The sequence below is a fragment of the Pezoporus wallicus genome, unplaced genomic scaffold (genome assembly GCF_028554395.1).
Source record: "Pezoporus wallicus isolate ANWC-B61680 ecotype Strahan unplaced genomic scaffold, APGP_CSIRO_Pwel_v1 contig_5967, whole genome shotgun sequence".
NCBI lineage: Eukaryota > Metazoa > Chordata > Aves > Psittaciformes > Psittacidae > Pezoporus > Pezoporus wallicus.
Genome location: NW_026639377.1, coordinates 2,233,440 through 2,246,501, shown reverse-complemented (window position 1 = coordinate 2,246,501; position 13,062 = coordinate 2,233,440). Strand labels below are relative to the sequence as shown.

Here is a 13,062-nt window from a genome sequence, read left to right as displayed (position 1 = left end):
AAGGTGTTGTCATTATTCTTTGGTAAGTCAATTGTGAAAGCCTGAGCCTTGCACAGCATACTGATGCTGTTTGATCTGTCTTTGGTCTCAGCAGTGGGATCTTCAGACTGTGTAGTGTTTTGCTGATGCAGGAAGGTAGAGTTGCAGCCCAAGGAACTCAGGTTGTGATCTTGTCAGATCTCATAAGACAAGTACAGTCTATTGTGATCACTGTTACAGTAGAGTATCTCCAGGGAAAAGCAGAGGTACCTTAGGAAATGATGATGCACTAGTTGCCATTTCTGCTCTCAACTAAAAATCGATTCAGTGTGTTGAGAGTAAATATAATGCTGAAGTTGTGCTTTTGGAGGGGTAAAACAATTTGATCACTTCCTTCCATGTACAAATCTCTAGGTGTTTTTGTGAGGCTAAGAGAGTAAACTGAAGGCTAATACACAGGAGTGACATAAAGAATTACAATCACTTCTTGTTTCTTTTTTCCTTTTATTTTTCAAGTGTCCCAGTTAAACACGTCAGGAGAAGGAAGGTTTTCAGCACTCAGAGAGCAAACAATTTAGTAACTTAGATGCCTAAATCCTGCCTTAGAAGCCAATTTTTAGACAACCATTTTTAAGAACTCTCAGTCAGCTGGCTTTTTTTGCGTGAGCTGCAAGTAGGCAAATATCTTCTTTACTTTCATTAGGAAGGAACAGTCCACCTCTTCTCTGTCAAGAGCTGAAAATATACCAGTCGATCCTTTCTGCAGCGTTTGCTTCATTAAACTTGTAGCTAAAACATAAAGGTGCCAGATCTGCTGGGGAACCTCATGGCTCCACTCTAACTTTGGAAACTGAACACTGACACAGGCATGTCAAGTCTTTGTGACTTTCCTATCACCTGTAATCCACACTCCAACGCTCTGCAAACCTTCTCATTGCATTTCTGATGAGCGCAAAGAAATAATGTGTTCTGTCCTTATTATACTTGAACTCTGCTTCAAATCCTTTACTGTGAGTTTGTGTTCTTGTATCAGCAGATTGGCACATCTGTCACATTTGGGCTCATTTAGAAACAATTCCACCTTACTATATTGCAGTAGCACTAATAGACTTTTGTGCAAGGTTGAAGTGGGTATGTATTTTGTTTTATGTGGAAATGAAAGTCTCATTTGGTGCTGAAAGCCAAAACTGTTTTGAGCTTGTGTCACCAATACAAGTTCATCAAGTCACAATGAAATGTTGGCTAAAAATTGCGTCCCGAGGTCTATTTCATCCTTTTTACATTAGTTTTTTTTTGAGATTTGTGCAAAATAGAGCTTGCAGCTATTGTTGAACTGAAAATACCTGAAAGATGAGGTTCTGATATCAACTTCATAAAATATGCAGCTTTCATGGTTTTATAGGTACAAAGCAGCCTGTCCTTTTAGATTCAGTTATATTGCTGTATAAATAAATCAGCACATATTGCTTTAGCATTTTTTTTCCAATGCAGTACAGGTACTTGGACCATATTCAACTTCTAAGAGCACAGAGGCAAAATAAAACTGTATCTTCAGGTGTGATTGTAACAGGCATCTCTCCTGACAGTGGTAAATTAGGTAGTGGCAACTGTGAAATGTAGTCACATTTTTGTCAGATACTGTCATTATGTGGGATTTCTTTATTTTCCCAAGTGCATGTCCTGTGATTTAGAGAAGTTAAGAACTTCCTACAAGTGTTTCGGTTTGTTTTTTACCATTCCTCTCTCAATATTAATGTCACTGTTCCAGTCCAGCTGGAGCTGTGCAGTTGCTCTTGCGCACTGTGGTACATCACAGTGACTTCAGGCTTTATTTGTTTTCTGTATGACATTCTCTGCTTTGTAACCATGTCAAGAAAAGCAATTACTACTTAGACTCTAATTTGGAGTAACTAGTGGATTACAAATATACAACTTAATATATGCAATCAAGGTCCCTCATAAAGCCCAATGCTGTGATGCTTAACTGTTTTGCAGAAAAGATAGGGAGTGTATTAGAAGTTGAATCTCCCATAATAATAACAAAGATGATCATATTGCTTAGCATGTCCCTATTAAAAGATGTTGGTATGTGTTATAATTCAGGCATGAGAGTATGACTGATGTCAAGTACTGTGTCTGTGAGACAGCTCTGAACAGAGTGGACTTTCAGGATACGGAATGTCAGCTTCTTCCTCAGTGAAAAACTGTCCTTGGAAAAGACTTCATTCTTTTGATGGGATGAATTTGCCAATGCTTGAAAGCATTAAGGTAGCAAAAGAGCTTTTTTTTTTTTTTTTTCTGATAATGGAGTGTGATTTCTTCCTTACTGGAATTCTTTAGTTTGCATCTCAATCCACTACATGCAGACCTCTCCAAACTCTTGTAATGAATTTCTTGTCTAAATCTGGTCTGAACTGAATTTGATGCCTTTCTCCACAGTTGTGCTCCGCAGAGTTGTTTGCCAGGTTTTAGAATCAAAGATTCACATTGCTAATGACAAAGTTGCCTCATGTTTTTGTTAGGTGAGAAATATGTTGAGATGGAAGAGGTAGTGGTGGACTTAACAGTCCTGGGGTTGGACTTGATGATCTTAAAGGTATTTTCCAACCTGGTCGATTCAGTGATTCTCTGTGCAAACTACTTGATTATTAATCCTCTGGCACATTCACGTGAGCTGTCCTAGTGTGTAGTGTTGAAATACTGATTTTTTTTCTTGAGATCACTTGTTAGCATTAAACAACTAGACAGTACTGCATCCAAACATGAATAATCTGGCTTTCAGAAAGAAGCCCACAAATCTGCAGCAAAGCATCCAGTGTAAATTGAGAGCAAGTCAGGTGTATTGCTATTTTATTATCAGCCTGCTTGTTTGTTAAGGATACCTTCTGGACTTTCTGTACATGTCAATGTTGTTAATATTTCACTAGTACATACGACATGGAAATTCAATGTCAAACACCCTCTTGATACTGTAAATCTTCACCCTAGCAATCTAGTAGCTGTTCTTCTACATTAATAACATTATAATCTTCTTGACAAATTTGACATGTCTACTCAACTGAAACACACAAAAGATTTGGGACATAAAATGTAACTGGAAAGGAAGCAATGGTGGATGATTCCAGTGATTCCTGAGTTTTCCAGTTTTGACCTAGATCGTTGGGGATATTCTTATCAGGATTGGGGACCTTCTTATCAGGGTGTGTCCAAGCCTGAAACCGAGTTTTTCAGAATGTGACTTTCTCAGATTTTCCTCTTTTTGCTTTGCTTATTTTCTTTTTTTCATTTTCCCATAGATATATCCATGTATCGTGTTAATTCTGATACATGGTAAATGCATGGATAAGATTACATGGGTTTTGTTTATGATTTTCTAATATATGACTGCAAAGAAGATTTAGTGGTGGTGTGAACATCTAAACTAAACCAGCTAATAATTAATGTTGAAATTGAATCCTGGAGACAAATCTCAGGGTTCCTCACTAAATGCCAGTTTAGCAACATGAATCTTATTATTTTGTTACATTGGTTTCTAGACAGTTGGAGAAAGATGAGTTCATTATAATAAAGTAGAACAAAATAGAATAAAAAGAATAAGCATGGCTTCCATTAGTAGTTTGTAAAATGAACTTGCTGTAGGTAGGTGAATGTGACCCAAATCTAAGCAGGTGCCAGAAAGCCAAGGAAAGAATTTTGTTTCTAAATAAAAAAGAAACATTCAAGAGGTTTTATTCTGAGAGGCAGCTGGGCGCCCATGTAGAATTTTATATTCACATTAAACCCCACTATTTCTTGCTAATTATCCATGAGTAGCCTGTGTCTACTCTTTGAGAATGTAGTCTAAATAATTTTATGTTTAACACCAGGAGCTGTTCGTTGTGTCATAAATTACAAAAAAGTAATTTCCTATTGAAAGAATGGAAAATCTGGTATTTCTGCAGTATTTGCATGTTTAACTCCTCATAAGGCTGAAGTTGCAGCATGTCTTTATGTCAAGGAACAGCTTTTCTGTTCTGCGCCATGTTCCTCCTTCCTGTTTCTGTGTGGAAATGGACAGTGTGAGCTTGTACGTCTGAAGTTCTGAATGGCATATATAGACTTGACTTTGTTTCTTTAGTTTTTGTATGTAGGGGAAAATAGAGATTTCTTCCCACCCCGAGGGTTGTGTGGGTTTGCAATTAGCTGTTATCTGTCACCAGCTTCCTATCTGCAGTGTCATTCCTTGTTTGATGTGTGCAGCTTGTTTCTAATTCATAGAATCACAGAATCATAGAATAGTTAGGGTTGGAAAGGACCTTAAGATCATCTAGTTCCAACCTCCCTGCCATGGGCAGGGACACCTCACACTAAACCATACCACCCAAGGCCTTGTCCAACCTGGTCTTGAACACTGCCAGGGATGGAGCATTCACAACCTCCCTGGGGAACCCATTCCAGTGCCTCACCACCCTAACAGGAAAGAATTTCCCTTGTTTAAGTTTTAACCCGTTACCCCTTGTCCTGTCACTACAGTCTCTAATGAAGACTCTCTCCCCAGCATCCCTATAGGCCCCCTTCAGATACTGGAAGGCTGCTATGAGGTCTCCACGCAGCCTTCTCTTCTCCAGGCTGAACAGCCCCAACTTCCTCACCCTGTCTTCATACGGGAGGTGCTCCAGTCCCCTGATCATTCTCGTGGCACTTCTCTGGACTTGTTCTAACAGTTCCATGTCCTTTTTATGTTGAGGACACCAGAACTGCACACAATACTCCAAGTGAGGTCTCACAAGAGCAGAGTAGAGGGGCAGGATCACCTCCTTTGACCTGCTGGTCACGCTCCTTTTGATGCAGCCCAGGATACGGTTGGCTTTCTGGGCTGCAAGCACACACGGAAGCCGGCTCATGTTCATTTTCTCATTGACCAACACCCCCAAGTCTTTCTCCGCAGGGCTGCTCTGAATCTCTTCTCTGCCCAACCTGTAGCTGTGCCTGGGATTGCTCCGACCCAGGTGTAGGACCTTGCACTTGGCATGGTTAAACTTCATGAGTTTGGCATCAGCCCACCTCACAAGTGTGTCAAGGTCCCCTCTGGATGGCATTCCTTCCCTACAGCGTATCAAGTGAGCCACACAGCTTGGTGTCATCGGCAAACTTGCTGAGGGCGCACTCAATCCCACTGTCCATGTCAGCGACGAAGATGTTGAACAAGACCGGTCCCAACACTGATCCCTGAGGGACACCACTCGTTACTGGTCTCCAGCCGGACATTGAGCCATTGACCACAACTCTTGTGTGCGGCCATCCAGCCAGTTCTTTATCCACCGAGTGGTCCATCCATCAAATTGATGTCTCTCCAATTTAGAGGCAAGGATGTTGTGTGGGACAGTGTCGAACGCTTTGCACAAGTCCAGGTAGATGGCATCAACTGCTCTACCCCTGTCCATCAGTTCTGTAGCCCAATCATAGAAGGCCACCAAATTGGTCAGGCAGTATTTCCCCTCAGTGAAGCCATGCTGGCTGTTACCAAGCACCTTGTTGCTTTTCATGTGCCCTGGTTTGCTGGCACAGATTCTTCCTGTGTGTTCTGAATGATGCTTCCCTTTATTTTGTCTCTTTTAAAGCCATCCCTTTTGTTTTATCACAACTCAGGAACTGAAATCCTGATTCCACTCAGTCCACAATTCTTCCTAAATTCAGTTTTTTAATCTCTTCTTTTGAAAGCCATAGTTGTTACATGGACATCCAAATCCTAATGCCATGCAATAAAGCATTGCTTCCTTTTAAAAGAACTTGAAGAGATGGCTTTCTCCTTTCTGAGTTTCCAAAGGCTGTTGCTTGACTGTTGCTAGAGAGCTGATTAATTTTACATTAGGGCCTGGATTCCATACAAATGGCCTCTGTGTTCATAAACAATGGGAGCAGCTGATGGACCACTGTTCCGTCAGTGAGTTGCCTCTCTATTGTCAGGCTCATAGTGTATGGAAGTGTTTGCTGCCTTTGTGGTTATATACACCAGAAGGTGACTGTCATCTCATCAGTGTAGAGAACAACTTAGATTTCCTTTCAGTGCTGTAAAAGTCAGAATCAATACAAATAGTATCTTTGGATGGTGTTTTCCAAAGAGGAATGTTTTATTATTCAAGTATGAAGGCTTTGAGGAACTAATTGAAGAAGACCCTAATAATAAGAAAATAGTTTCCATCTTGTAAGCATGTTTAAACTGGGGCCTTTTCTTGTAAGGAGAACTAAGAATAGCTGTGGTGAAATACCATTCCATGGGTTATGTCTCCAGTAATTGCATGCCAATGTTGGGCCTTTTTTGAAGAGCATCCTTATTTAAAGGGAATGAAGATAAAATAGATCCTATGTCAAATGTACATTTTAGGAATCCTAAGTTTGAAATCCAGTATGGGGTTTTGAACTGTGCAGGGAAGGTGATCCTGATGCTACAGTTAGTTATGACTCTTGACCAAAAGGTTCTCAGGTTTACTATTTGTTGGTTGCTGCATATTTTCAATCTATGGTTCTAATTTTCTATGAAATATTTTAGACCAAGTGTGCAACACTACAAACACTTGAGGTATTCCAAGCATATACGGGGGGTCTGGATAGATTCTGCCTTTAGAGCCCATCCAAATCCAGTAAGTCCAATGGTGGTATCTCTTTCAGCATGGGAAAGCAGAAGCATCCTGGAAATTCTTCAGTGGCTCTGAAAAATGCATTTTAAAAAATACCCACACAAAGTATAAGCCAAGGCCATCTTCCTCCTGTATAATGGAGAAAGAGATCATTGAAAAGATCTCTTTAGTAAAAATGTGGATATTCATAATACTCAAAACTTCAAAGTACAGAAATGGGCCATCTTTGATTACTGACAGTTCTTCTGATGCTCATTGTCAGAGCTGCCTGGAACCTTTCCCAAACACTCCATTTCGTTTACACAGGAACAGAGAAAATATGTATTTACCTGTAATTGTTTATTTATGCGTTTGGGTATTTGTGCATCTGTCTGTATAAATCCATGCCAAACAAATCCCTTTTTTACTTTGCATGTGTTCTGAATGATTTATATGTGGTTGTTTTTACTTACAAACAGTTTTGCAATATGGTGTGGGTGGCTTTATGCACAATACATTACCTCAGGCAGAGAACATCTTTGTGTGCCACTCTCCCCACCCCCCCTTTTCCTGCTTTTCCTGCTGCATTCTTCCAGCTCTGCATAGCCCATCACAGAACGTATTTTTCAAGTATCACAAAACAATTATGTCATTCCTCAGTAAGATTTGGTTAAACGAGTAAGAATATGGAAGATGTTACAGAAATAAGGGTACCTGAGGGTCGCTTACTATTTTGTCCTTGTTGGAATATTCCTGTTTATACTTGAAGTGCTCAGCCATCAGCAGGTTACATGTTAATGTAGGAGCTGCTGAATATTGGAGGTGTGCAGGAGCTGTACAGCCTGCAGACACTTCGTCAGCTTAAAGAGGAACCTGTGCTTTGAAGAAAGCTAAAGGTCTGTTCAAAATTTGACCCGGTGGCTTCACAGATGACATGCATCATGACTGATGATTCTGCTGTTGCTCAAGGTGCAGCTACTACAGTTGCTAGCAGAGGCAATGTTCTGTCGGCAGTGTGGAATTTAGTCATGTTCTTGGTATTCTGCTGTGCCAGGTACTTGCCAGCTGTTGTTTTTTACCTGTGCCCGTAGTCATTTTTGGCTGCTGATGCTGCAGAAGTTGGTGTGCTGTGGTGTTGGCTTGGTTGGGGTGCCTCTGCCTCAAGCAGGCACAGCAGTGGGGGGTTACAGGGTAGTCATAGCTCTCTATGGCACTCTGATAATTGCACTTATTTCAGCAGTTTCTTACTCATTTCATGTTACTGAGACTTCATCAGGGGACAGTCTGTGTTTTCCTATTCTACTGTGACTGGTTTCTTCTCTGGGATTTCAGGAAAAAGAAGATACTTGTGTGTGCCCTAAAATCATTGTGATTACATGAATAGTCTATGTTCAGGTTTTCTGCTATTTCTAAGATGCATTGGTGCTTCTTATAATAGGATGTGCAACTACCAATCCACCAGAAACTATTTTCTGGGGAATTAACTTTGCTTTCTGTGATTGTTATCTCTGTAAGGCCATGTGGTACTGAATGGATTCTGTCGGACACTCCTGGGTATTCTAATCATCAAGATAAACTTGAGTTTTGTTAGGTTCCCTGTGAACAAAGCAGAGACAACTGTGATACTTCAGCCACTGTGCATGTGCCGTCATGTAACACTACCCACATGCGTAAACATCAGTGTCCCAGAGCTGCAGTGCTGTCAGAGTGGGCATTGGTTCAAGTTGACGCAGTTTCAGTTTGCCAAGGCAAGCAGTTACCCAGAGCTGACTTTCCAGTGACACCTTCTTCACACAGAAGTTTTCTTTAGAGATTTTGGTTTAAAATAAGAGATGTTCTACGGGCTGGAGCAGCTCTGCACTGAAGGCAGGCTGAGAGAGCTGGGCTTGTTCAGCCTGGAGAAGAGAAGGCTTCTTAAGGGGAGACCTTAGAGCAGCTTCCAGCGCCTAAAGGGGCTACAAGAAACCTGGAGATGGGCCTTGGACAAGGGCCTGTAGGGACAGGACGAGGGGGAATGGCTTTAACCTGACAGAGGGGAGTGTGAGATGAGACATTAGGCAGAAGTTCTTTCCTGTGAGGGTGCTGAGGCACTGGCACAGGTTGCCCAGAGAACTGTGGCTGCCTCATCTCTGGCAGTGCTCAAAACCAGTGTGGACGGGGCTTGGAGCAGCCTGGTCTAGTGGAAGGTGTCTCTGTCTGTGGCGGGGGTTTGGAACTGGAAGAACTTTAAGGTCCCTTCCAACCCAAACACTTCTATGAGTCTGTGAAGGCCTTAGCTCTTCTAAATCATAACACAGCTTAATGTGTGCATAGAGGACACCCACAGTTGATACAGGTCATGATTGCACTGAGTCAGACCACACTGGTGGCGAGGATAGGTTTTCATAAAAGGAGGACTAATTTCTTCCACCCAGTGATCTTCCGAGTGCTCAGATAAATGCTGGGGAAAGAATGGACTTCATAGTCTTTGCTTTACAAGCTGGCCTGATTCAGGTTCAACGAAAATAAGATACTCTTGAGGATTTTGGGAAAAGTTCATGAAAGCTTTTGGGAATTCTAGAAGGTTTTTATGCAAATAGGTTTAAATGTGTATTTTGTGTATTAGCTGTGACTTGCTGGCTTCGAAACAGGGACAGATGAGCTGAAGCTTCAGAGATGATGTGTCTTTTCATATACCTCATGTCTGCTTGTAGGGAAAATAGATTAAGTAGAAGGTAATCCAGGCATTGATATTTGATTCTTCTTGTGATATCCTCACTTCATAGAGGATACCAGAGGTACAAGAAAGCAGCTGATGTTGTGTCTTTACCACTGACAAAGCATGGAATTAATTAGAGGTGGCAATGACCAGGATTCCTGAGTAATAGGAATGCTAACGCTGAAGCTAATTTTCAGAGATTTCATAAGCAAGATACTTGCTTGTAACCAAAGAGTGGTGTTGCTGTTGTAACTCTTCTTCTGAAATGGTACATGTTTTCTGAAATGGATATTACTAATCCAGGGGAATGAGTTTTGGGTCAAGAAATTTCATCCCACAGTACTGTCCTTCTTAGCAAGCTGCCAGTTCTTTTTGTCTTTGTTTGTAAGCTCCTTTTGTCTGTATAATATAACAAATAGAAGTCACAGAGTGATGGATGACTTCATTCACACTTAATGTTGACAGTTTCATTCCTGAGCATGGCAGCATATTTATTTACATCTACGTGTATATATGTGTGTGGGTATAAAATAAAGAAGACTTTTTCAAGTCCTCTTTCCTGTGCTTCTCACTTTCAGCTGAAAAGGAAATAGTCAAGGGAAGATAAGACTTTTGAGATTTTTGTCTCAGCTCTCACCTCATTGGTGCTTTGGAATGATGCTGTTTGTGACTCCTTTCACTTGTTTCAGTGTCCTTCTCTTCCAGTGTTTGATTGCTGTCAGTCTCATAATATTTACCAGAACATTAAAGGAGCAGCAGATTCTGCCTGAAGTGCTGGAATGGGTGATGTTCTTTGAAATTAGTCATAGTCTCCTTTGCGTTTAGACAAAACATGAGCTCACTTCCCGTGCTCTCTTCCCAATGTGAACGCCAAGTGCTCCAAAGGATGGTCTCTTGTGAGGGAGAAGGAAACTGGAGCTAACTCCCAACTGACAGAATCTTAAGGATTTTTCCATTGGGACTAAAAGTTTTTCGTACCTTGCAGAAAAACAATGCATTCTCATTCTTATTGGGCATGTAGCAGCATCATCTATAGACATCTCCACACCAGGGAAAACTTAAAGTTCCCATTGTTGCAGCTCTATTTCTGCTAAGAAATCTTGGGATTCCTCATGCAGATACATTTACCTCAGTCCTCCTTGTGCTGGCAGCATCAGGATGTCCCAGGAAGGATGTTCTAATGTTCAGATTTGTTCCTAAATCTTCACATTATATCAGTTGAGAGAAAACCTGACGTCTGTTTTCAGTGTGATTGTGGCAAAGCAGCTTTATCAGGGCTCACTCTTCTGATATTGTCACACCTGTACATCTGCGGGAGTGGTAAATGTGCTGATTTACAAGTCCTACAACAACACAGCAGAGTACAATCCCATGTGTATTTTGGCAAAACACTTTAGCGCTGGGAAATCTTTTGTTGATAGCTGAAGTGCTGAGCAGGTAATCAGCTAATTTTGGCAATTGTTTGAGTAGGAATGTTGTTGTCTGTGTAGGAGTTTGTCACAAAAGCATTTTCAGTTTAATCTGAATACAAACACATGCAAACTAATGGTAGTAACTAGGGAGACATTATGGAGAGGGTATCTCTTAAAAGAAAGCAGCATTCAGCTTCAACTGCCTGCTAAGCACTTCCCTGGAAGATTTTCTGTCTGACTCTGAGCACCCTGAGACCAGAATGGTAAGATTCAGGCTGTGGTACAGGTCATTCAAATATGAAGGAGAGAGCAGGCAGCCTGTGAAGCAGCCTGGCATTCAGAGGACGAGGTGTCTGAAAACTGGCGAAGAGCTGAGGGGAATTCCTAAGCAGAGCTCTGGACCAGCATGGACTAATAGCGTAAATGTAAGCTGCATTTATCAGCTGAAGGCAGGCACCTTGGAATGAGTGTGTATGAGAGTTTCTTGCTTAAAGCAAAGAGTGAGCATATGTTGTTCTATCACTTTGATGTTCTTTCAAAGAGAATAGTTACAATCCATATTATTCTGTTGTCAAATGCATTTGAAAACTAGAAAACAAATGTCGGGGACATGTTCTGCAAATAGTTATCAACAGTGTTGCAGAAGTATTTGGTTTAGAGGGTTCCTTGGAATCCACCATTCAAATTCATATTTCTCTTGAGTTATCTTGAAAGGGGCTGTCATTCTACCCTATAGCAAAGTGAGGGCATTGTGGAGCTTAACTTGACCCTAGCAAAGCCTCTGATCCTGTTGCTCTTAGTGGAGAGGTTCTTCCAAAGGGCTTAATTCAGAGTCTGTAAAAATGAGTGTTTTGCTCATGATTTAAAAGCACTACCTCTGTCTGTGGTCTGTAGAAGGCTAAATTTAGTCTGTAATCCTTTGAACATCCTTTATTCACTGCTGTATTTCAGCAAATCTTTCATTCCAGAAAGGGATACATTTTTCCTCACAGCTTGATGGTTTCAATTGCATAAATGAAGACTACGGAGGAGGATTCCAGATGCTGATTTTTGATTGTCTCTTATCCTTTGTATGGTTTTAAGGAGTTTTACTGCATCCTTTTGATTCCACAGAACAAAACTGTAAATCCACCAGTGAAAAAGTGTGAAATATTCCAGTTTTCTTTCTGCAATCCTACTGCAGGAGGGAAACTGATAGCAATTGCAGAAATCAGTGATAAACTCCAGGGTCAGTTGCCTGCCACCTCTGACTGCCGCTTTGCCAGAACAAAGTGTAGCAAAGTGCAGGAGCTGCAGCAAATTAGGCTCAGTGGCAGTAGTTCAAGTTGCTGGATGAAAGAAACATCTGGCCCATTGCTCTGGGAGCCTTTTTGGGGTTTGATGCTATGAACGGTGCTCTAAAAATGTCAGATGTTATGTGCTGTTAGAGAAGGAGCTCAGCGTGTGTCACTGACAACTGAGCTGTGTGTTTAAAGGGTGCGCTGTTAGGGCTCCTCTTGGGTTCACTTATCCTGTATTTATGCTTCTCACTGTTGGTGATGGACACTGCTGTAAAAGTGAGTCTACACCGCAGATATTTTTCTGTGATGGGTCTTCGGCATGGTTGTACTTTGCCTGCTCACCAGTTCTTTGTTCCTGGTTTGAACCTCAGTGCTCCAGTGTCACTATGCACATGCTGCAGGGTTTCCTAACTAGACCAGGCCAGTCACTGACTCCAATGCCAAGCTCCCGTTGGGGCAACCTTGTCATTCCTCTTGGTTTTCAGCTGCCACAGCTGCCACGCTTCAGAGCTCACTGCATTGCCTGTAACTTGTTATTCTTTTACTTCCCCCCATGCAGAGCATGATGAGTGTGGCAGCCGGCACCAGAGCTGTGATGAGAACGCTATCTGCACCAACACTGTGAGGGGACACAGCTGCACCTGCAAACCCGGATACGTGGGGAATGGGACCATCTGCCAAGGTGAGGCTGCACTTGAGGAACATGGCAGAGCAGCAGCTCTAGTTATGATTTCTGACAGTCACCCATGTTCTGATAATTTATGATGGCTGCTTTCCGTCAATGACGCGCTGTAAGATTTATCAGCTGGCAAATGGAGTATGCATGGAGGTGATGGGAATGGATTTGAACATAAATTCTTAGCAACAAGGAGATATATGTTTTGGAATGCTCAAACCCCCTTCTCATTTACTGTCACTGTATACTGTCATTTGTGCTAGTATCAATCAGCTTTGAAATGGTGTTAATTGCTTTATAAACTGTGGATGGTATGTGCTGTCACCTCTAGCTTTTAAAAGTTATCATAGAATCCTGGAATGGTTTGGATTGAAAGAGACCTTAAAGGTCGTCCAATTCCAATACCCGACCATAGGCGGGG

General features: G+C 41.6%; 1 protein-coding gene across 3 annotated transcripts in view; it reads left to right on the top strand.

Annotated features, from left to right (window-relative positions):
* NELL1 (neural EGFL like 1) overlaps nt 1–13,062 on the top strand; it is a 294,641-nt gene that overhangs the window by 166,281 nt on the left and 115,298 nt on the right. For all 3 annotated transcript variants that reach the window (XM_057414377.1, XM_057414376.1, XM_057414375.1), the window contains exon 14: nt 12,525–12,647. In XM_057414377.1, the coding sequence (XP_057270360.1) occupies nt 12,525–12,647 (123 nt within the window). The remainder of the gene's footprint in view (nt 1–12,524; nt 12,648–13,062) is intronic.